Source organism: Meriones unguiculatus, chromosome 4 (assembly GCF_030254825.1).
Source record: "Meriones unguiculatus strain TT.TT164.6M chromosome 4, Bangor_MerUng_6.1, whole genome shotgun sequence".
NCBI classification, from domain to species: domain Eukaryota; kingdom Metazoa; phylum Chordata; class Mammalia; order Rodentia; family Muridae; genus Meriones; species Meriones unguiculatus.
The window spans coordinates 117,521,930-117,545,719 of NC_083352.1; the positions used below are offsets into that span (position 1 = coordinate 117,521,930).

At 41.4% G+C, this 23,790-nt stretch overlaps 1 protein-coding gene across 17 annotated transcripts in view; it reads left to right on the top strand.

The window, feature by feature from the left end:
- Positions 1–23,790, top strand: part of Ptprt (protein tyrosine phosphatase receptor type T) — a 1,127,865-nt gene that overhangs the window by 929,213 nt on the left and 174,862 nt on the right. For all 17 annotated transcript variants that reach the window (XM_060382888.1, XM_060382893.1, XM_060382885.1 and 14 more), the window contains one exon: positions 19,392–19,527. In XM_060382888.1, coding sequence (XP_060238871.1) covers positions 19,392–19,527 — 136 coding nt within the window. The remainder of the gene's footprint in view (positions 1–19,391; positions 19,528–23,790) is intronic.

Consider the following 23,790-nt stretch of genomic DNA (forward strand, 5'->3'; position numbering starts at 1 on the left):
GCAGAGGCATGATCTGAACTAAGCTGTCCCAGCTGGGCAGATCTTTGTCTCCTTTCCCGTGTCCTGGCCCTTTGAGTCAGGTAATGCAATTATCCTTTGAGAGATCAATTTGTCTGGAGTTATTTATTTTAAAAAGCCTTTTTTAAATAAGAGCCTTGGGGAGCCTCAGTCCCAGTGCACCCTGCAATGTTATGCAGGAAGAAAGCCAGGACATGTTGTCCTTCCTGAAGTCCTATATTCTGTTCAGACTACGTTTAAACACGATGCTCTTTATTCTCTTCTGGCATGCTGTCAGTGGGCCGTGACCTCAGGCAATGTTTGCCCTTAACTTACTGAATTTCTAAGATCCCCATGCTGTCTGCATCCCATTTCTGGGTTGCTTGTAGCATCATGACTCAACTAAGTTGAGTCAAATTTTACCTCCCAAAGGATAGGTAGAAACCCCTAGTAACCATGAACATATATTTCTTTAGAAAGAAAGTCCCCACAAATGTGATTAGTTAAAGCAAAGTCAGAAAGTTGGACCCATATGACAGAAAAGGCAAGCATCACATAAACACACACACACACACACACACACACACACACACACGGGCAGAACAGTGTGACAATGGTGACAGGGGCTGGAATTCTGCATCTTCAAGGTACAGAATGCCAGAACTGAAGACTACCAGGAGCTGAGAGGAAGGAAGGGTCTTCCTGATCTCAGGGAAAGATGGTCCTGGTGGCATGTTCATTTTGGACGTCTAGTCTCTGGAAGTGTTGGAATCTACATCTGCTCTTTTAAGGCACCCATACTATGTTCATTGTTAGCATGGCTATAAAAGTTCATACACTTACCAGCACAATGAACTTGAGCTTGTGGAAATAGTCCATGCCTGAACCTCAAAAGTTATGCCTTCACAGTGGAGAGACCTCCAAGACTCCACGACATCAACATCCAGAGAATCTTTGTGGCCTGCCCATCTCTCCTCTGGTGTACCTTCACTTGTTATATTATACATTTATTCTAAAGTAGTCTCCACCCCATGACTCTGTCCCTTACAGGTGTGGTTTCTGTCTCCCATGAGTCACTAGTATTAGAATTTGTTGTTGGACTTTCCCTGCCTTGGCCCCTTCTTTACAGTTCAGGCTTAAGGTCATCTGCCCCATGTGCCCTGAGGTTATAAACCCTACGCACCATTCCTGGCTGGCTTTTGTATTCTGTCCTACACTGCTCTTGGAAGGGCTTCCCTTATTGTACAGTTGCCCTGGGCCCATGCTCAACTGCACAGCAAGAATTATAACCAGCTCAGGGCGGTCACATGCTCTTTTATGCCAACTGTCTGCAAAGCCTAAAGGGACTACTGCTTTGCTGCAGGGCATGCTAAGAAGCATGTCTTCTCTCCTACATCTGTTCTTCACACTAAATCCTTCATCCCCAGGACAGGCTGTGGGTGTTCTTGTTGGTGACAGCTAAGTGGCTTGAACTCCCTGAGCTCCAGGCTCAATGCACAGATTTCTGCACGTAAGAGGTGTTTGGGTTGAGGTAGCACTAGCTTAGACTCTCCATCCTCATTAGTAGGGAAGGCCTTGTAGGATCACAGGACAACAGGGTGGGGAGAGGAGAGGGTAGAATATTGGATGGTGGCAGAGATGCCTGCTATGTGTGCCAGGTGCCTGACAGCATGTGGAAATCAAGTATGTGTGGTCTAACTTTGCAGAATTGGGACTATGCATGCAGCTATCCTGAACATATCTCTTTTTGAGCATCCTGTCTGTGAGACCCTTTCAGCTTACACATTCCTTTTCCATTAAGAAGTGAGCTTCATGATGGCAAGATTGTTTCCTCATTAACTCTCATGCCCACCACCTCCCAGTACCTACTACCACTGCTGTAATTGCAGCATCTCTCAGGTTAGGCTATGTCTAGGAAATACCCAGAACCTCCCCTCTGGGGCTTAGGGATGAACTGGTGCTAATGAATATAATCTATTTGAGGTCACTTGACTTCTCTAGTTCCATGGAACTGACCTACATTTGTTTCTGATCAAGTCAAAGCAGAAGTACAGACATTGTTGGACACCTGTCCATGGATACAGACTGCCAGGTCCTAAATCTAAATCAAAGGCTAATATCTGGCCCCTGCTTTGGATTTGTCCCCACGTCATTATATTCTGGCTGTTATCCTTAACTATGCCATGACCTTTGTGAACCCAGTTTACAAAGTGCCTCTTCTTTCTGATTCTGGAGATAAATTTTATACCCAACTGTAAGTTTAGCTTAAGGTCTTGTTCTGAAAGCAGATCAAAACCTTTGTCTAAATTTGTTCCTGGGTCCTGGCAATGACATAGGCTAGACCTCTTCAGTGCACAAAAGAGCAGTTGAAGTTGTCAGGAGATACAAAGGTATTTCCCGCCCTAGCTCTACTAGGGATGTGTCAATCATGCCTATGTGTAGACTCCATTGCATATAACTACTTTTAAGTTACTCAGATGCTAGATTTTAATAAATGAAAAATATTTTGTGAGAAAGGAATTTTCTTGCATCCAGAAGGGAGTCTCTGTGAGGATCTCATTGCTCCATCTCACAGAGCCACTTACAACCAAGTTAGAATTTGACCTACACAGAATATTCATTATGCAAAGCAAAGTCCACCTAGAAACACAGAGTCAGGAGAAACAAGGGATGAAGCAGAATCAGCACCGGGGAACGATTTATTTGAGTGGCCAAAGGGCTTTCAAACAATCAATTAAAGTGATTCTCATCTCACAGGGTGCTAACCTCCATTTAGGACTGAAAATGAGGGCACCGCTGTCAGCAATATTTAGCAGATTCAGTTGTATAGGCTCTGATGAAGTCACTTCTAACCTCTTAGGACTGGCCAGGTAATGTTGAGGGAGTGTAGAATATTAGAAATGTGTATCTTCTTTACACTTAACTCAGGACTTATTAAATTACTTTCTGCAGCAACACTAGAGGTATCTGTGAAAAGCCCATGTCCCTGTGGTTTTTTCCTGCTGGTTGACATTGACTCCAAGTTAAATCTTCGCTAAATGCAATTACTGTCATGTGATGAATTGAGGCAATTTATTTATTACTTGCAAGACATCCTAGATGATGTCACTTGAAAGAAGAATGAAATAATCCTTAAGTACTCCTTGAACAACCTGATCCACTGAGTGAGGTTCTAGCCTGTGATATGGGAGAGGAAGTCAGCAATTTACTTTAAAATATTAGACACCAACCTCAAAGAATAGGTGTTGGAAACAACACAAAAAAGTCCTCACCTAAATTTGAGCAAAACATGTCTCCCTGTGGAATTAATATAAGGTGCTTTGGTTGCTAAATATCAAGAAAAGTCTTAGCAATAAAGCCCAGAGATTAATAATAGAACTAAACTCAGAGTATTAGGGACTTTGAAATGGTGGTTGATATACAAGGGAAGTGAAAAGAATAAAAGAAGTTAAGTTGAAAAGGTCAGGTTTAAATATCACTTGAGCAAAGCCTGTATAATTTAGCTCATATAACAAGATTCACATGACATGTTCATCAATCCCTTAGATATTAGAATAAGCTATGCTGGTTGGAGGGCACTAACAGAGGATCTTCAAGCAAAGCCAGCCATGAAAAGGAATTGCTTGGTATAGCAGGTAGCAGACCCTACAGCGACAGATATAAATACCTGTGGCGGGTATTTATACAAAGATGGTTTTATCTACCTGGTTGAAATAAGATCCTTGATCTCCTTAATACTAGACTTTTTCTATCTTCTATGTGTCTAAGGGAAAACATTCAGTCTTGGGCTAAGTAATCTCACTCCCTATTTAGTTGAGAAGTGGCAGAATAGTATACCAGTTTAATGAGAAGAAATTTGCCATCAGACTTGGAGGTTTTATAGGCTCTGCTGCCAGCCGCTGTTGTCTAATCCCTTTGAGCTTCAGTTCCACCATCTTTGAAATGACTATGACAGCAGAACCTGCTTCATAGAGTTTCAGTAAGGATTATTCAAAGGGGTATTACAGGTAACAGGCTTAAAACATGGTTGCAGTTTAAACTTTGCCCTACAGTTTATACACTAAACTGTAATAGTTTATTTTAGTGTAATAGTTAATTACACTAGTGCTTTCAATGTGGTTTTGAATCCTGCTCCTATCAACTGTTATGTTACCATCTTCTGGAAAGCCCAAGCTTAACATGTAGCTGTCATACAAGGCAGCCATGCTTTCTCCATTGTGGCCCTGACTTTGCTGAAATCAAGATACAGCATGAGACATTCTCCAGATTTGTACATCCTGGCACCTCTCTGAAGTTGCAAAGAGTAGAGTCTGGGATCGTGAGCTCATTGAAAGCCTATGATGGTCCTTTGCCCATCAAATTTATGCCTGTTCTTCTATATTGCCATGTTCTTCTCAGACATCTAGGTAGTTCTTGCATGATTTCTTACCTGGGCCACTGTGCCAGTGACTTCTGGGTTTATCCAGTGGAAGACCCCAGTTAGAGATGGAAAATTAAAAGGTAGAGAGACGCTCTCTACATTAGCTTCAGCACCTCCTTTGTTAGTGTGTCTGCCCCATGGCTTCTACTCCCCCAAAGGTCTCAGGCAATTCTCGGTCTTGCAGTGTGAACTTGCCCTCTGGTCTCTGGCTGATCCATTTCTTTCTGTTTCTTCTGTCTGGGGTGGGTAGGATCTCCCAGATAATTCTACTCTTGACTCACCTCTCTTCTGATCCTGGGTACCAAACCCCTGGTACACATGCTCCCTTTAAAAGTGAGTTGTTTCCCTTTTCCTGGTTGGTGCTGGTTGATGTGGTTGGCCTGTACTGGTTTCTAGTTATTGCTCTGTCCCTTTATGAGTAGTGAGGTTGGGGGAAACTGATTCAATCATCTAGTCTATATTTTTTCCTATATCATCACACTCACTGGCAAAAAATATCTGCAATACACATCTTTTTCATTAAAAAAAAAGTCAGTTATGGCATTTGTTTCTCCCCAGGCTTCTCGCTCCCCTCCTGTTCACTACAATTTCTACCCTCAAAGGCTGCCAAAGTAGTTCATGATCACAATTACAAATACTTTGAATGCTTTGGGATGCAATTTGTAAAGTCTAGAGGCTTGAATCTAATGAAGTAGCCAGATGCTTTCTTACCAACTTGTTTCCTATCTTGGACTTCAATTCCATCTTAAAATAGCCCATCGTTTAGAGAATTCATTTCCAGCCAAGTCAAGCGCATATATAGTACATACCTGACTTCAACGGATCCGGGAAGTTACCCAGCTTCCTTATCTGTTCCCTGTTGTCTCCACTTGGCAAAACATCCATAATCAGAGATGCCTGCTATGCTTAAAACCTTCCTTGGCATAAAGGAGCGGCTCAGAGTCAGGGTTTCAAAGGTTTTCGCTGCTGGGTGCCAGATACACGCAAAGCCAAAGTAAAGACAGAGAAACTGTTCAACAAAAGAAGTCATTAAGTAGACAGGGGTAAACTGCCAGCACAGTAAGATTTTCCTGAGATAAGCCACACTGGGGATAATATGCCCTTGGATAGCTGAGAGGCCACTGTGTGCTTTAAAGAGCATAGCTTTTAGGAACTGAATCCCCAAGAGCCAGCCTCCTTTCTTTGCCGTCAGCAATGATCACCAGCATGGGTTATGCATCCGCTGGGATTTACTTAGGTTTTATCAATTGCAATTAGATGTTCTTCATCTGTGACTTCTATTTTTGCTGCATATCCTTACAGGGAAAATTCTCTGAAGTACTGCTATGAAATTGGGCCTGTTGCCAGGGAGAGTGTTTTGAGAGTGAATCATTAATCCCTTGTTGCCAAATTATGTTATTGCTGCCACAAAAGTCATCCAGATGTAAGCTGCTCTGGGCCCTGCCAGTATGAGCAGAGTCAAGTGCATCACTCCAGGGATGGAGGTTCTGCCTGGCTTTATTCTAAGGACTTGGATAAAGCTATGCAGCAGACTGTGAGGAGGTGTGGCCCCAGCCTTGGCTTCTCAAAGCCTACAGACATTCTGAAAGCAGTTCCCAAATCATAGCATCAGGACACCACATGTGTGCAGTTCCTTGGAGTTTGTCAAGGGATTTTACCTCCATGACTACACCTGATCCTGAGAAAATCTTTGTGTCATCTGCATTTTCTCAGTTTTTACAAATGAGGATATTAAATCACATCATGTTTCATTGGCCTGATCAAGGTCACTGAACTACTTAGCAATGGCATATGGATATAAAGTCAAGGATTTTTGTTTGAAGATCATTGCTTTGGGCCTGTATCATAAAACCATAGCATCTCAACATCTAGTGAGGCACCAAGGTCACATAGTCCCCACTCCTTGATAAAGTGAGCACTATGTCCCTAGAAAGCTTCTTTCATTGTTGGTGACATGTTTTTTTTCTGCATATGTTAGTAGCCTGATCAGAGGCAGAAAGGGAGGGGGGCAGGGTGCATGGAAGTGCCTGAGCTATAAGGATACTCATCAAGAGTATGGACAACACTGAAGTTAAGGGACATCCAATTTAAGATGGGGAAGCTATGTCTGAAAGAGTGTCTAAGATGGTGAAGGCTTTGTTGAATATCCAGGATTCAAGGAAGTTAGAACAGGTTGAAAAGTAGGAGCCAGTAAACAAGGAAAGGTGACATCTTCAATGTGGCTTGGGAATGATGACTGTTTTCATACTGTCACTACTTCATGATGGAGCAGCACCCTTGTTGGATAAGGAATCCCTGGTTAAAATCCAGATGAGAGAAACAGCATGTCAGGCTCCAGGTGGAAATTCTTCCCCACTGAAAGGTTTCATTTTTGGCTCTCTAATCTACTCCCCTCACATCTATGCTTTGACCTTTTGAATTAAAGAGACAAAACGTGTTTCATCTTCTACAATGGCCTGCTGGTGACCAGAAAACAAGAACTGGGTCTCATCAGAACAGAATCTCTACACAGAAAAGTTCTTATTCTGACTCATGCACTTTCGAGGTCAGTGTTGTGTGGATTTTGCCATGCACTTGAAACACACACTGTTAAAATGGAGCTGCTGATTCCATAGGCTTAGAGCTTGTGAGTCTGAAATTTTAATAAGCGCCCAGGCGATGGTGGTGTTCCTGATTGTTGGATAAGTTTCTAACTTTCAAGTCTCTTGGCTTATCTTACCCCTAAAGATCTCTCTTATGTAGTTGCTATATAGCTAGACAAGAGTCATCAGAGAGTTCCAATGAGTACAGAGTAGCATAGACCAACCATGCCTTGACAACAAAGGTCATAGGAATCCCTGGGGAAAATCAGAATCATAAAGTTGCCTTGTAGAATGTAGGAGGGAGACAAACATAGCCCTTGGCCTGACACAGGGAATTAAAATTGAGGGTGGCAAGAAGCCTCCAAAAAACTAAGCACTGTACCTTAGCTACTGGGTTTCTATATTCAAGAATAGACAAGCTAGAAAACAGAAAGTCAGGTGTGAATGGGGCTAAAGCTAGGAGAAGACTCTAAGTCATCATAGCTTTGAGGAAAGAATGGAGGGGAAAGGCGAGTGGCTGCTGCTTTGAGAAAACTAATGTAGCCTTTGGGAGTAATCAGAACTCAGAGGGCACAGCTGGCTGGGGAACAAGGTCAGTCCCATAGCCTCATGTTGGAGACAGCTGAATTAGTAAGCTGAGTTCACAAGATTGTTTCTGATGACCACATCACACAAGGGACTCAAGGAGAGCCTTAAAGCTTATCTAATTGGACAAATTATCACATGGTGCCTCATTGCCAATTCTAATTTTCTTGGGTTGTGCTCCTGTTGGGTCCTGTGGAAGCCAAGGGTGAAGAGCGTGCACACAAATTCTTTACCTTCTTTCCAGTCCCAGACTAAAAGATGGATGTCATATGTCATCAGAGTCACAGACTGAATTTGAATTTATTAGTGACTGGGATTGATGTTAAGCAATTCTCTGAAGGATTTCCAGCTCTACATGTTTGAGCATCCCTTTTGGATTTCTGGGTCACTGAGTCATACAGGCAGCCTTTGATTTGCCAGCATTAATAGTAGCACCTGTAAAATGATGGTCACCTTGCTAGGCGGCGCTGTGAGAAGCCAGCCTTGATGGGCTCCCTCATAACTCTGATCTCAGCTCTCATTCCGATCACCGAGCATCTACAGTGTCAACCCTGAGCACATAAATTTGACTCCTAACAAAAGTGGCACTGGCAGTTCCCATGTCCCTATCCTTCTGTTCTTCCTCTTGGGTCACCCGTGGATCTTGTCTTTTCTTTTCTCCACAGTCATTCTCTCCATATGTCTATCACCTTTGAGTTAACAATGCCCTTCTTTTATGAGCAGGAAAGCAAGTCCCTAGTGAATACTACAAATTCTCTTAGAGAAGGATTAAGAGAAAGTTGAGTTTTCTGCACATTCATGTTATATTTGAATCCTGAATGGACCAGGCAAAGATAGTTGCTCCTGACAACCTCGCTGTGCAGTCCATGCTGAGGCCTTTTTGGTAAACTCACTGCACTTTTCTAATCTATGGGGATCTCACTTTTCACACAACTACCCAGACTCTGGATGTTCCTCGGTGGCCCTCAACTGTGCACCACTGGTCAGTCATGCTCACTGCTGAAGGTGCTTCTATTAAAAACTCCTTGGTCTGTGAAGTAAGGTTTCCTGGTAGTTTAACCTTCACTTACCTTGGAGCATGACACCTGATCCTGCCCTGGAAGTGAAAGTCTTAGTTAAAGCTAATCATTTTCTGCTTCTGTAAATCCCAATTTATATTGGTTCTAGGAGAGCAAGGTATCCTTTCCCTGTCCGGATGTTCATGTTCTATATACAAGTTTGTCAGCCTCTAGTCCCTCCCTGGACACTACTGAGCTTGAAGTCTCTCTTCCTGCTTCTCCTTTTACTTGTTCTTCCCTTCCTAAGCAATCTCATTAACTCTCAGGCTACAGATAGCATCTGTGGGTATTAAAGAATTGATCCTTTTACCTACAACTCAGACTTTCCCTCCAGAGCTATAGACCCACACTTTGAGCTTCCTACATTCAATTTCAAATTACTCTAAACTCAAGCATAATTTCACTGTATAGTTTTCCTCTTTTGCACAGTTTCTAAAACTCATAAATCCCACTATCATCTACCGTGTCAAACCAAAAATCTCTGCCCACTCTTGTAATTTTTTTTCTCTTTTATTCCCTTTGCTCCATCTATTGCCAATTTTCACTATGTTTATCTCAGGTAATTATCTCTTTTGTTACATATCTGAATCTCCACTGCTATTTCTTGTATTTTGTGACTATCATCTTATACCTGGAGGCCTACAATAATCTCCAAGCTCACTTCTCCAAACCATTTGACTCGGTATTGAAACTGAGACAATAGGTTGGAAACAAAATCTGATGACATCATTGCCTCATGAACAGGCTTTAAATGGCAGCCTGTGTGCCTGGGGCTACAGAACAAAAATTAAGCCTACAGTGGCATGTGTAAACTGGCTCCTACTTCCCTCTCTAGCATCTTTCTCAGTCTTTTCTTTCCTTTATTTTTTTAACTCTTAAACACTACGTTTCTGTCATACACCAGGTTCCTTGCCAGTTACCCTGACTCAGGGTGTCCATTTCCTGCCTGTTTATGGTTGGGTTGCCTAAGAAGTGACTTACTTCCCTGCTTATGGTCTTTCCAAGAGGTCATGTGCCTCTCTGTCCAAACACTTACAAAACTGAAAGTTTGTCATTACTAATTCTTGTTTGTTTGTTTGTTTGTTTTAAGTATGTCTTTATACTTAAAAATGCCAGTGATTGCAAACTCTCTAAGGACAGAGACTGAGTCTGTTTTGCTCATCACAATGTCTCCAGATGCTGACCACTAACGGGTGTTTGCAAATACTTACCTAAGGAATGGAGCTTGAATCTTATTAGAGCAACACAACAGGGATATTACATAGGAAGAGGCTCTTGGGGAATCTCTGCCTTGAGCTCTGAGCCTCTAGAACAGGACCTCAAAACAGGCACTAAATGAAGTTTAATTCTTCCAAAGGCTCAATGATCTAGAGCCAACCTTTTCTCTAAATATAAATCTGAAGACTTTCAATATTGGAGAGCTTTGTGATTTGAGGCTTTCTCTTTTCATTGTATTTGATTCATTATAGCCAAGCTTTTTATTAGAAATCATATCTGTAATCTCATAAATGAGGGCCACTTAGGATCCGCTCAGAAATACCCCGACTCTGCAATGTCAGAATGCCCTGGCTAAAGATGTGTTGGCTATTCCCACATGCACCAGAAATCACTGGGCTGCAGAATGACAGAACCTTCCCAGGCAGCCCCAGGGTTAGATGAGTTGGTCTTGCCTTTATTTGGCAGAAGAAATGAATAAAATATATCACTTTTAATCACTTTTAAGAGATGTGTTGACCCTACAGAGACTTAAGCTTGGCCTCAGCTCTTGGACACACAGGAGCTAAAGATACATGACTGAATGAATGAATAAATAGTTCTTGCCTGTGCACTTCTATGTCCTTCCACAATCATCTAGTGATTGTGAGAGGAGTCCTTTGCTGGACACTGGTATTGCAGCAATAAAAAGGACACAACATCTACACTTTTTTTAATAATTAAATTTATTTTTATTAATTACAGTTTATTCTCTTTGTATCCCCCCATAAGGCCCTCCCTTCTCCCCTCCCAGTCCCATCCTCCCTCCTCCTTCTTCACTTGTGCCCCTCCCAAAGTCCACTGATAGAGAAGGCCTCTCCTTTCCTTCCTTCTGATCTTAGTCTATCAGATCACATAAGGAGTGGCTGTATTGTCATGTTCTCTGGCATAGTAAGGCTGCTCTCCCCTCAGGAGGAGATGAACAAAGAGCAGGCCAGTCAGATTATGTCAGAGTCAGTCCCTCTTCCCATTACTATATAACCCTCTTGGACACTAAGTTGCCATGGACTACATCTGTGCAGGGGTTCTAGGTTATCTCCATGCCTGGTACTTGGTTGGAGTATGAGTCTCTGGGGAAGACCCCTGTGTTCAAATTTTCTGCTTCTGTTGCTCTCCTTGTGGGGTTCCGTTCTCTCCAGATCTTACTATTTCCCACTTCTTACGTAAAATTCCCTGCACGTTGCCCAACAGTTCCCCATAAGTCTCAGAGTCTGCTTTGATAGTCTACAGGGTAGAACCTTTCAGAGACCCTCTGTGGCAGGTTCCTAGGCTGTTTCCTGTTTTCTTCTTCTTCTGATATCCATCCTCTTTGCCTTTCAGGATGGGGATTGAGCATTTTTGTCATGGTCCTCTCTCTTGATTAGTTTCTTTAGGTGTACAGGTTTTAGTAGGTTTATCCTATGTTATATGTCTATATGAGTGAGTATATACCATGAGTGTCTTTCTGCTTCTGGGACAGCTCACTCAGGATGATCCTTTCCAGGTCCCACCATTTATCTGCAAATTTCATGATTTCCTTATTTTTCATTGTAGAGTAATATTCCATTGTGTAGATGTACCACAATTTCTGCATCCATTCTTCAGTTGAGGGGCATCTGGGCTGTTTCCAGCTTCTGGCTATTACAAATAAAGCTGCTACAAACATGGTTGAGCAAATGTCCTAATTGTGTACTTGAGCCCCTTTTGGATATATGCCTAGGAGTGGTATGGCTGGATCTTGGGGAAGCACTATTCCTAGTTGTCTGAGAAAGCGCCAGATTGATTTCCAGAGTGGTTGTAGAATTATACATTCCCACCAGGAGTGGAGGAGAGTTCCCCTTTCTCCACAACCTCTCCAGCATGTGTTGTCACTTGAGTTTTTCATCTTGGCCATTCTGATGGGTGTAAGGTGAAATCTCAGGGTCATTTTGATTTGCATTTCCCTAATGGCTAATGGGGTTGAGCATTTCTTTAAGTGTTTCTCTGCCATTCGATATTCCTCTACAGAGAATTCTCTATTTAGCTCAGTTCCCCAGTTTTTAATTGGATTACTTGGTTTGCTGCATTTCAGTTGTTTTTTTTTTTTTTTTTTTTAGTTCTTTATATATACTGGATATTAGCCCTCTGTCAGATAAAGGGTTGGTGAAGATTCTTTCCCAATCTGTAGGCAGTCATTTTGATTTGATGATGGTGTCCTTTGCTTTAAGGAAGCTTTTCAGTTTCATGAGGTCCCATTTATTGATTGTTGCTCTTAGAGCCTGTGCTGTTGGTGTTCTGTTCAGGAAGTTTTCTCCTGTACCAATGAGTTCTAGGGTATTCCCCACTTTTTTTCTAGCCGATTTAATGTGTCTGGTTTTATGTTGAGGTCTTTGATCCACTTGGACTTCAATTTTGTGCAGGGTGATAAGTATGGATCTATTTTCATTTTTCTACATGTAGACATCCAATTAGACCAGCACCATTTGTTGAAGATGCTATCTTTTTTCCATTGTATGGTATTGGCATCTTTGTCAAAAATCAGGTGTCCATAAGTTTGTGGGTTTATTTCTGGGTCTTCTGTTTGGTTCCATTGATCCGCCATTCTGTTTCTATGCCAGTACCATGCAGTTTTTATAACTGTTGCTCTATAGTACAGTTTGAGATCAGGGATGGAGATACCTCCAGAAGATCTTTTATTGAGGATTGTTTTAGCAATTCTTGGTTTCTTGTTATTCCATACGAAGTTGAGAATTTTTCTTTCAAGGCCTGTAAAGAATTCTGTTGGAAATTTGATGGAAATTGCATTGAATCTGTAGATTGCTTTTGGTAAGATGGCCATTTTTACTATGTTAATCCTGCCAAGCCATGAGCATGGGAGATCTTTCCATCTTCTGATATCTTCTTCTAATTCTTTCTTCAGAGACTAGAATTTTTTTTCATAAAAATCTTTGACTTGCTTGGTTAGGGTTACACCAAGGTAGTTTATGTCATTTGTGGCTATTGTGAAGGGTGTTGTTTCCCTAATTTCTTTCTCAGCCCTTTTGTCTCTTGTATACAGGAAGGCTACTGATTTTTTTGAGTTAATTTTGTATCTGGCCACTTTGCTGAAGGTGTTTGTTAGCTGTAGGAGTTCCCTGGTAGGGTTTTTGGGGTCACTCATGTATACTATCATATCATCTGCAAATAGTGATAATTTGACTTCTTCATTTTCAATTTGTATCCCCTTGATCTCCTTCAACTGTCTTATTGCTCTAGCAAGGACTTCCAGAACTATGTTGAAGACCTATGGAGAGAGTGGGCAGCCTTGTCTTGTCCCTGATTTCAATGGGATTGCTTTAAGTTTCTCTCCATTCAGTTTGATGTTGGCTATAGGTTTGCTGTATATCTCCTTTACTATGTTTAGATATGTGCCTTGTATCCCTGATCTCTCCAGCACTTTAAACATGAATGGATGTTGGATTTTGTCAAATGCTTTATCAGCCTCTAGGGAGATTATCATGTGTTTTTTTTCTTTCATTTTGTTAATATGGTGGATCACATTGATGGATTTCTGTATATTGAACCACCCCTACATGCCTGGGATGAAGCCTACTTGGTCATAGTGGATGATATCTTTGATGTGTTCTTGTATTCAGTTTGGAAGTATTTTGTTGAGTATTTTTGCATCAATGTTCATAAGGGAGATTGGCCTGAAATTCTCTTTCTTTGTTGGGTCTTTGTGAGGTTTAGGTACCAAGGTGATTGTGGCTTCATAGAATGAGTTTGGTAATGTTCCTTCTGTTTCTAGTTTGTGGAATAGTTTGAAGAGAACTGAACTTAGCTCTTCTTTGAAGGTCTGGTAGAATTCTGCAGCCATCTGGTCCTGGGCTTTTTTTGGATGGGAGACTTTCGATGACCACTTCTATTTTCTTGAGAGATACAGGAATATTTAATTGATTTTCCTGGTCCTCATTCAGCTTTGGTAAGTCAAATCGATTAAGAAAATTGTCCATTTCATTTAGATTTTCAAATTTTGTGGCATATAGACTTTTGAAGTAAGTACTAATGATTGTTTGGATTTCCTCAGTGTCTGTAGTTATGTCCCCTTTTTCTGATTTTGTTGATTTGGATGGTTTCTCTCTGCCTTTAGTTAGCTTGGCTAAGGGTTTGTCTATCTTGTTGATTTTCTTAAAGAACCAGCTCTTGGTTTCATTGATTCTTTGAATTGTTTTATTTGTTTCTAATTGATTGATTTTAGCCCTGAGTTTGATTATTTCCAGCCGTCTACTCTTCTTTGGTGTGTCTGATTCTTCTATTTCTAGGGTTTTTAAGTGATCCATTAAGTTGCTTGAATGTGCTGTCTCAAATTTCTTCTTGAAGGCACTTAGTGCTATGAACTTTCCTCTTAGCACTGCCTTCATTGTGTCCCACAAGTTTGGGTATGTTGTGTCTTCGTTTTCATTAAATTCTAAGAAAACTCTAATTTCTTTCTTTATTTCCTCCCTGATCTAGCTGTCATTTAGTAGCACATTGTTCAGTTTCCATGTGTGTGTAGGCCTTTTACTATTTCTGTTGTTGTTGAGGTCCAGCTTTATTCCATGGTGATCAGACAGGGTACAAGGGATTATTTCAATCTTCTTGTATCTGTTGAGGCTCGCTTTGTGACCAACTATGTGGTCTATTTTGGAGAAGGTTCCATGAGGTGCTGAGAAGAAGGTAAATTCTTTTGTTTTTGGGTGTAAGGTTCTGTAAATGTCTGTGAGGTCCATTTGATTCATGATCTCTGTTAGAGACATTGTTTTTTTGTTTAATTTCTATTTTGTTGACTTGTCCTTTGTTGAGAGTGGGGTGTTGATGTCTCCCACTATTAATGTGTGGAGATGTATATGTGGTTTTAGTTTTATCAATTTTTCTTTTACAAATATGGGTGCTCTTGTATTTGGGGCATAGATGTTCAGGATTGTGATGTCTTCCTGGTGGAATTTTCCCTTGATGAGTATGAAGTGTCCTTCCCCATCTCTTTTGATTAATTTTGGTTGAAAGTCTATTTTATCAGATATTAGAATGGCTACTCCTGCTTGCTTCTTGGGTCCATTTGCTTGGATAGCTGTCTTCTAACCCTTTACCCTCAGGTAATGTCTATCTTTGTGACTGAGGTGTGTTTCTTGTATGGAACAGATTGCTGGATTTTGTTTAAGCATCCATTCTGTTAGTCTGTTTATTTTTATTGGAGAATTGAGTCCATTGATATTGAGAGAGATTAATGACCAGTGGCTGTTAGATCCTTTGATTTTGACGTTGGCTGTGGTCATACGGTTGTGTGCTTGGTTGCTTTTTGTTTTACTGTAGTGAGGTTATTTATTTCTTGTGTTTTCTTGGATGTAGCTAGTTTTCTTGGGTTGTATTTTCCCTTCCAGTGTCTTCTGTAATGCTGGATTTGCATGTAAGTATTGTTGACATTTGTTTTTGTCGTTGAATATCTTGTTTTCTCCATCTATGAGGACTGAGAGTTTTGCAGGGTATAGTAGCCGGGGCTGACATCTGTGTTCTCTTGGGGTCTGCATGATATCTGTCCAGGCTCTTCTGGCTTTCATAGTCTCTGTTGAAAAGTCAGGTGTGATTCTAATGGGTTTGCCGTTGTATGTTACTTGGCCTTTTTCCCTTGCAGCTTTTAGTATTTTTTCTTTGTTCTGTATACTTACTGATTATTAAGTGGTGAGAGGATTTTCTTTTCTGGTCTAATTTATTGGGTGTTCTGTAGGCCTATTTTATTCTTATTGGCCTCTCCTCTAAGTTGGGGAAATTTTCTTCAATGATTTTTTTGAAAATATTTTCTGGGCCTTGGAACAGGGAATCTTCTTTTCTTCTATTCCTATTATTCTTAGGTTTTGTCTTTTTATGTTTTCTTGAATTTCTTGGACAGTCTGTGTCAGGAATTTTTTAGATTTAACATTTTCTTTGACAGATACATCTATTTCTTCCATTGTATCTTCCACACCTGAGATTCTTTCTTCTATCTCTTGTAGTCTGTTGGTTATGCTAACCTCTGTGTTTCCTGTTTTCTTCCCTAAGTTCTTTCTCTCCATAATTTCCTCCATTTGTGTTTTCTTTAATTTTTCCAATTCTATCTTCAGATCTTGAGCTGTTTTGTTAATTTCCTTCACCTGTCTGACTGCATTTTCCTGTTTTTCCATCAATTCATTCAGCCGTTTGTTTGCACAATCCTCTGTTTCTTTTATTTCATTCAGTGATTTAAGCATTTCCTCTCTAAAGGCCACAAACTGTTTGGCTGCAACTTCCTCTATTTCTTTATGGATGGCCATAATCTGTTTGAGTTTATCTTCCTCTAGGTCTTTATGTATTTTATTTGTTTCCTCTGTTATCCTCTTCATGAGCATAGCTGTTAGGTCATCTTCTTGGATTTCAGTTATGCTGGGGTGTCCAGGGCTACTTGCCCCTGTATAACTGGGTTCTGGAGATGCCATATTGCTCTCTCTTTTGTTGGTTGAGCTTTTACACTGGCCTCTACCCATTGGACTATCTTAGGTGTTTGGGGTTAGTTTCTGGTGGCTCCTGGGGATCTTGTGGTGGAGAGAATCCCCTTCGCAGGAAGATGGTTTTTCCTGAAGGAAGCCTTCTCAGGTTTTTGGGTATAGTCACTGGATGGCTGGTGTTTTTCAGGAGTTGCTGCTGCTCACCTCAGGGATAGAGACTTGAGTGGTAACTGTGGTCCTTGTTAGTCGAGAGGGTTCTCCTCTTGCCCAGGGAAGTCCTGAAGACAGCTGCCCTGCTTCTTGGTTTCTTGCTGTAGATTTAGTGATCTGCTGCTGTAAACTGCATGTCTCCTGATTTGGTCAGTTTGGTTAGGGATAACTGGTTGCCCCTTGGAGCAGTATCTGGGGGTTGATCTCAGGGATTCGGGATTTGTAGGTCTGAGGTTGGGGCTCTATGTCCCAGTACCCAAGCGGTAATCTGTGGTGGGTGGGTACCATCTCCTGGTAACAGCAGGCTATCTGATGCACAGCAGGTCCCAGGGTTGGGCTGGTCTGCAGGACCTTTTCCAGGGATATACTGGGTGGCCTAAGTCCGTCCCCTTTGCTTCGTTCCCTGTGAAGATTTCTCCTGACAGTGACTCCAAGTCTCTGTTGCCCTGGGGCACACAGCTGGATCGCTGATGTGCAGCAGCTCTCAGTGCCTGTGACTGGAGCCCAGTTCAATGATGGTGGCTCTTACCTGCCAGTCTGCTAGACTTTTTCCAGGGAAAGACTGGGTGACCCATGTCAGTGCCGTTTCCTTCATTCCCTGTGGAGTTCTCTCGAGACAGGGACTCCCAGTGTCTTTTTTGCCCTGGGGCACACAGCTCAGTCTGCGCCAGATAGCTGGCATGCAGTGACTGTCTGGGTCTGCAGCTGGAGCACAGCTCAGTGATGGTGGCTCAGACCCGCCGGTCTGGGAGACTTTTTCCAGGGAAAGACTGGGTGATCCAAGTCAGTACCATTTCCTTCCTTCCCTGTGGAGTTCTCTCATGACAGGGACTCCCAGCCTCTGGTGTTTTTGTGCCCACCGTTCAGCCTGGGAAGGTGATCAGGACACACAGGCGTGTGGCTCTGGTCTGGGGACTTAGTGCCTGCACGACCTGGGATCTCTTTCGGGTTCTGGCTGGGTGACCTGAGAGTGGACCTGACTGATTTCCACGCTGTGGGGGTTTCCTCTCACCTGGGAAACACGATCGCTGTTGTGTTAGGGCCCAGAGTTCAGCCTCTTGGTTGCTGTATGGGAAATGTTGTCTTGCTCCTCAGACGCAATGTTCTCCTGGCACCGCCATCTTGTCGTCCTCCCCAACATCTACTCTTGAAGGCTTCCCATTCCCACCAAGGACACTCAGCTAAGCAAACCAACTTGCCAAAGTTAACTAAAGTTTGAGAAAAGTGCCTGGAGAGATTATGCACTCTATACTCAGAAGAAAAAACAAAATAGAAAAGTATCAAAGTGCTGGAGGCCTGCTCTTAAACAGCAGTGAGTCTGAGGAATCAGATTTGAAGTTTTGTGTTGAAAAGCAACCTTTCAACTCAATGCTCAGCTGAGTTCTATGAATACATGACTAAAAGCAAGAGAAAACTCGATTTGGTTCCATGAGGACAAATGTGTGTGGGCAGAGACATCATCCCTTTAGCCAAACAGCAAACAACCGTAAACATTTAGCGAGCCTCTATTATGAGTCAGGATCTGTGCTAACATGGGAAACAAAGATAAATGAGGCATAATTCTACCCCCGAGGAGCTTGCAGACCAGTGGAAAAGACAGATGTGAAAACAAGCAACTAATAATATCAGTACGCTGTGGTAAGAGATATTGTGAGGTGTGTGCAAAGTGTTATAAAGTGTTATCAGAATTTAGAGGAGAGAGAAACTCTGCCAGAGGCACAGGAGGCCACAGAACGTATATTGGCTGATGAAGGATGAACTGGTGCTGATGTTGCAGAAAAGTAGAGATGAGTTTGGGAAAAGGTGCTTCTGACTTCAAGCTGCCTCACAAAAATGTGATTCTAATGGGGAAATAAAGACAGAGGGAGAAAATTGCCCTAGGATGCTGGTAACCCATGGACTACTCTCCAGAATGTCTGAAACAGGAAATTGCCTTCCATCCTTAGTAAACACATGAAGAGGCTGGGCTCCTCCTCTCTTTGCTTAATTACCTTTGCTTTGTAACAAGCAAAACTGTTGTTTTTAGGAGAGAGATGTTGAGGATCTAGGGGCTTCAGGAGCTGAATTCAAGCTTTCTGACTGCCGAGGCCTAAATTTGGAGTCACCAAACCTGGGGTAATCTTGCTCCTAACATTATCCTCTATGCTACTTCTGGAAAGTTCTCTGCTTTTTTTTTTTATCAGTGTCTGCCTTATTTGTGAGGATTGGCCAAGTTAGAGCCCCACATCACCCATATAGGCTTAAAGACATAATATGTAGCCATTTCCTACTTTCCTCTACCAGAGACTGAATCAACATGTTAGCATATAGTATGACATAATTGCCAAAATTGAAATTCATCACATTTTCTGAACCCAAGCAATTCCCTTTAATCTACCATTTACTAAAATAATTTAGTTTAGCACGGTTTACTAAAAGAATGAAACAACAAGATCCCTTAGAACACAGTGATTTTAATTGTGCCATCTTAACACAAAACTATTATTTTCATTACATAATCTGAAACATAATTGTATGAACCCAAGAACTACATGTTTGGCCAAGGTTGGAACTCTCAGAGCAAAACAACATAATAAATAAAATCTTATGCTACCACATGGCAGATATGGAACCTGGGAAATTCTTTTAATTGCTTAGCACATAATTTTCATCATCTCTAAGGGAACACTATAGTAATCCCAACCTCTTATGGATTAATTTACAAGGGGACTAAATAAAACATTGTATCTAAAGATTTTAGCACAGTGCCTGGCACATTGTTAGCATTAATAAATAGACATTGTTGTCACTGTCACTATTGCCTGGTCATATGCAAGCCTTTTCAACATCTCCATCCTTCCATTTTCCTCTCAAGGTGCTTCCACCCAGAATTCTAACACTGTGGAGCCAGAGAAGCAGGTAGACAACACGGTGAAGATGGCAGGTGTGATCGCTGGCCTCCTCATGTTTATCATCATTCTCCTGGGTGTGATGCTGACCATCAAAAGGAGGTGAGTCTTGACACTGCCCAGAAGATCCTGCTGACCCTAGATGACCCCAACACTACCATGTGCCCAAGCCATTGCTGTGTAAATTACTGTCCAGTAGAGTTTTCCTTATAAAACACTTGAGTTCCTTGTGCTACTGTTTGAGAGATATGTGTTGCCTCTTTGGCAAGTGGCTTTGAAAGACCAGCTGTTAAGATGGTCAGTGATTCCTATGGCTCCCTTGTTGTACCGTGGAGTTTGACTATGATGAAATAAGTCTTGGAATTAACTACTCTGTAAGATTGGCGATGCCCTCAAGATGATTGGGGAACTCCAGAAACACAGATGAACACAGGAAAAACAATGTTCTACTTTTCTTACCTGTATTTCCCCATATCCACTGATGGAAAGCAGCCTCCCATACTGTCCTCAACTCCTTCCAAAGGATTGAGCATCCAGAGACTCTTTTACCTGAGATTCCTACTCCATGTCTCCCCAAAACCTTCCCAGCTAAATGTTACTGCTTATTATCTTTTATCAGGATCTTTCCCTGGGCACCTATCGGCAACCAATACAGTTTTTCTTGTGTTTTGTGTGTGTGTATATATATATATTTTTTTTCAAATCACATTGCTGATGAGAGCAGGGTATTAATATTTTCTTTATTGCAAAAATTCAACCTCCTACACTTATCTTCTGTTTGAGATATAGTAACAGGACTGAAGATAATAAGAGGAAATTAAAGAGAGGAATAGAAAATGCAAAGTAAGAGTATGAGCTGGCATTATCTTCACAGATAATTATCTATTCCTCAGAACTGGGTCCCTTGACCATCTCTGTTTAGCCTTTGCCTGCCACTGTATTGGCACACTTGTTTCTCATATCTGTTTCTTCTCAGTTGTACCATCAGGCCCGAGTCATGTCCTCCATCTTCCCACTTTCCAGCCAAATCTAAGAAGGAATCATCCATGTAATAGTAACATCTAGTAGAACCCTATCTTTTAACAATAAGAACAGTAGTCTATGTTAGTGCCTCAAGTGATGCCTGAGACTGGATCTCTGGGTTTGGTTAGCTGAGGAGTTCAGGACAACAGCAATGAGAAGGATCAGGGAATTTCTACCATTTTCAAGTTGTTCAACACTTTTGAAATTTGTTCTCCACCAGAATAAAGAAACAAAATGTCCCCTAAAACAGCTCCAGATTATACTCAAGGAGTCATATGAATACCAATGAAGAAAAAAAGAAAAGAAAAGCAATGTCCTTATTTCTAGCACCGATGACTCAGAACTCCGGCGCTGTTATCATATAGGCAGCCAGTCTTTTCTGAGCCCTGTAGTCACCAGTATCTCTCTCTCTCTCTCTCTCTCTCTCTCTCTCTCTCTCTCTCTCTCTCTCTCTCTCCCTCGGTTAGGCTTTGATTCAGCCAGTCTTCTTAACTAGGATATCTTCTTCTTGCTAGGACTTGGCTTTCTATTTATATAATTTGTCTAATATCATCATTTTTCTCCCAAAGTCACCAGTGGAATGGCTTAAGAGTTAAGATTCTCAGCCAGCTATTGATTTTCACGTTGGGAAAAAACCTAAAGTGAAAGGGAGGTACCATGTTCTAATGGGTAATAAAGAGACTTCAGAGGGCTAAAGGTGACACTTCGTTGTTATCTCTCCATCATTAATAAAACATGGCCATACTATATGTCCCAGTGACCAATCTATCGACAAGCATTATTCGAGGTAGAGCATGCACTCTAGAGTTCTCTAGAAGTGGTAAGCATATTGTATATATAAGATCACTGACAGGTTTCTTAGCCTTGCAGGTATATGAGAGGCAGAGGTGAGTCTGGGCTTGTCTACATGGGGAAAGTGGCCAATTTAATGGAATTGAATAACTTTGATAGACATGAAATTTTCTGATTCTTTGCCACTGATTTGTAAGTCAGATATGTTCTTCCAATTTTGCTCTTTCTAAAGCCTGGCTTAACCTACGTCACCATCGACTGCAAGCTTGTGAAAAAAAAAAAAAGAATTTCACTTCCTTCTCAGCAGCTATTTCTGAAATGTGTGATTCTCTGGGAGGGAGGAAAGGAGTGGCTTTCTGTTTCTAGGGTGATAGCAAGTATAAAGTGAGTCTTCCGTGTAGTTTTAACCTCTTCCTGGTATCTTTTATCACCCCTCATGTCTAAAAAAACTGTCAGACACAACCAACAGGTGTCACATGATCCTCAGTGTATCCCTCCCAAAGCAAATTTCAGACTCTGTGGCAGTGCACAGCTTGTGGCTGCTGATCCATACTTATATATGCAGTATATGGACATGTTTTTGCTGGTGAATAAGAATAATTCACAGATGGGAAAAGGGGGTATATTGGTTAAAGAAGAGTAGAGGAGTAGGAGCGAGGGGAGAGAGAAGTGAGGAAAGGTAAGACAGGAAGGGGAAAGAAAAAATTTAAGCATGGGTCTGCTTCTTTCTAGTAACTCAAAGTGTTTTCCCATGACTAGAAGGACAATGGAGGACTCATTCCTTCTGTGGAATTCTTCTGACTCTAGCCCTGTGTATCAAGGTGGAGACATTAGTCGATTTAGTCCACTATTAACCTGCTACCCAGAGCAATTTGAAAGGAGGCAGGACAGAAACCCTAGAACAATAAGTATATCGATCCCGCAGGATGCCTGTGACGGTCCTTTCAGAGTCCCTCTATTGCCTACAGTTCTTGGTCCAGAGGCTCTCAGAGACCAGATACCTGATATATGCCCCTGAGTGGCTTGAACTTGCCAAGCCCATCCTCCTGTCCTCCATGGTCATACACACTGTGATTATTTGTTTTTGTTTTTTGTTTTTTTTTTTTCTGCTCCCTATGCCTCTAAGTCTTGAGCTGAGTTTATCACAGATCTTTCAAGGGTACAGCCTCAGGGGTTTCCATAAATGCAAATTCCCTCAGATTCTCTCTCTCAGGGGTTCACCACCATTCATGGTAAAGTGTCTTATCATTCTTCAGTCTGTCATCTTGCTAGGAGGTTCCTTTTGTAACAGAACAAGAAAGCAGCCAGATAGTGTACTTAGAGTGCAAAGAGTAAAATAAAGGACTTAACTGAAGAAATTTACATTTGGATGACTTAAGAAAAATAGGGGAAGAGAAATAAGAAGAAAAAAAATCAATAAAACCTGACAAATGTTTTGTGATCTTTCCTTGGACTTATTTTTATACTGGAGAGGAGGTCCTTTAGAGATAAAAGTCAAACAGTATTGTCAATGGGAGGTTTAAATACGATTATTCTGTGGTTTCCAAAAGACTCAAGTTAAAGTTTAGAATTATTTTTGAATTACTATTGGCTGCTCTTCTTTGATTGTGGAGTGTTATAATAATATGTTACTATGATAATAAGCATACATAATCTGGCCGTTGTGAAAATGGGACCCTGAGCCCTTCCCTTACATGAGTTCATCTTACCCTTTATCTTCTTGCTTTAGCGTCCTTGGACAGTCTCCTCCAAAGAAATAGGCAAGTCAGAGGTTGTGAGGTTCCCTAGGTCGTTCCTTACCTAATATTGTTGAACACTGGATACTCTCAATGCAAATTAAAATGGAAAACCCAAGTCTTTGTGCCTTAACCAGAACAGCGTGGTGGTTGAAGCTGTCATTGGCCACTCCCATATAAAAACTTCTACAAATTAGTGTTTGTTGGGTGTAATATTCCATGCATATGCCCACACATCTCATGTAGTTCAGTGTCAAGCTGATTTGAGATTCACTTCCTGGAGCCTGAGCATGGAGCCTGTTGTTGTTTCCTTTCTGTTGTGATAATAATAAAAAAAAAAAATAGTCTAACCAAAGCAACTTGGGAAAAGAAAAGGTTTATATTATTCTATAGATTGCGGTCTATCATTGAGGGCAGTCAGAGCAGGAACTCAAGCAGATTCTTGAAGGCATGCTTTTTCTTAACACAGAAATGAAAATCAAAACAAGCAAATAAAAACAATAAGGTAAAATATGCCAAAATGAAACCAAAAACCCACCAAAAAAAAAAAAAATCCATGGAGTTTTGCATGTGTTGTGTCCAAGACTTGTGGGGACTATTCAGACTTTGTTCCATATACCTACATAAAGAATTAGATTATCTAATACCAACAGGAACACTCACCTCACACTGTACCAAACTCATCCTAAAACTATGACAGTTGTGCTACTAGCAATGCTGCAAATGACATTCACACATTGACCTAAGTTCCTCATTTTCTGCTCAAACTGCTGAGTGTTCGGATTGTCATTATTCCCCTTATAATGATCATAAT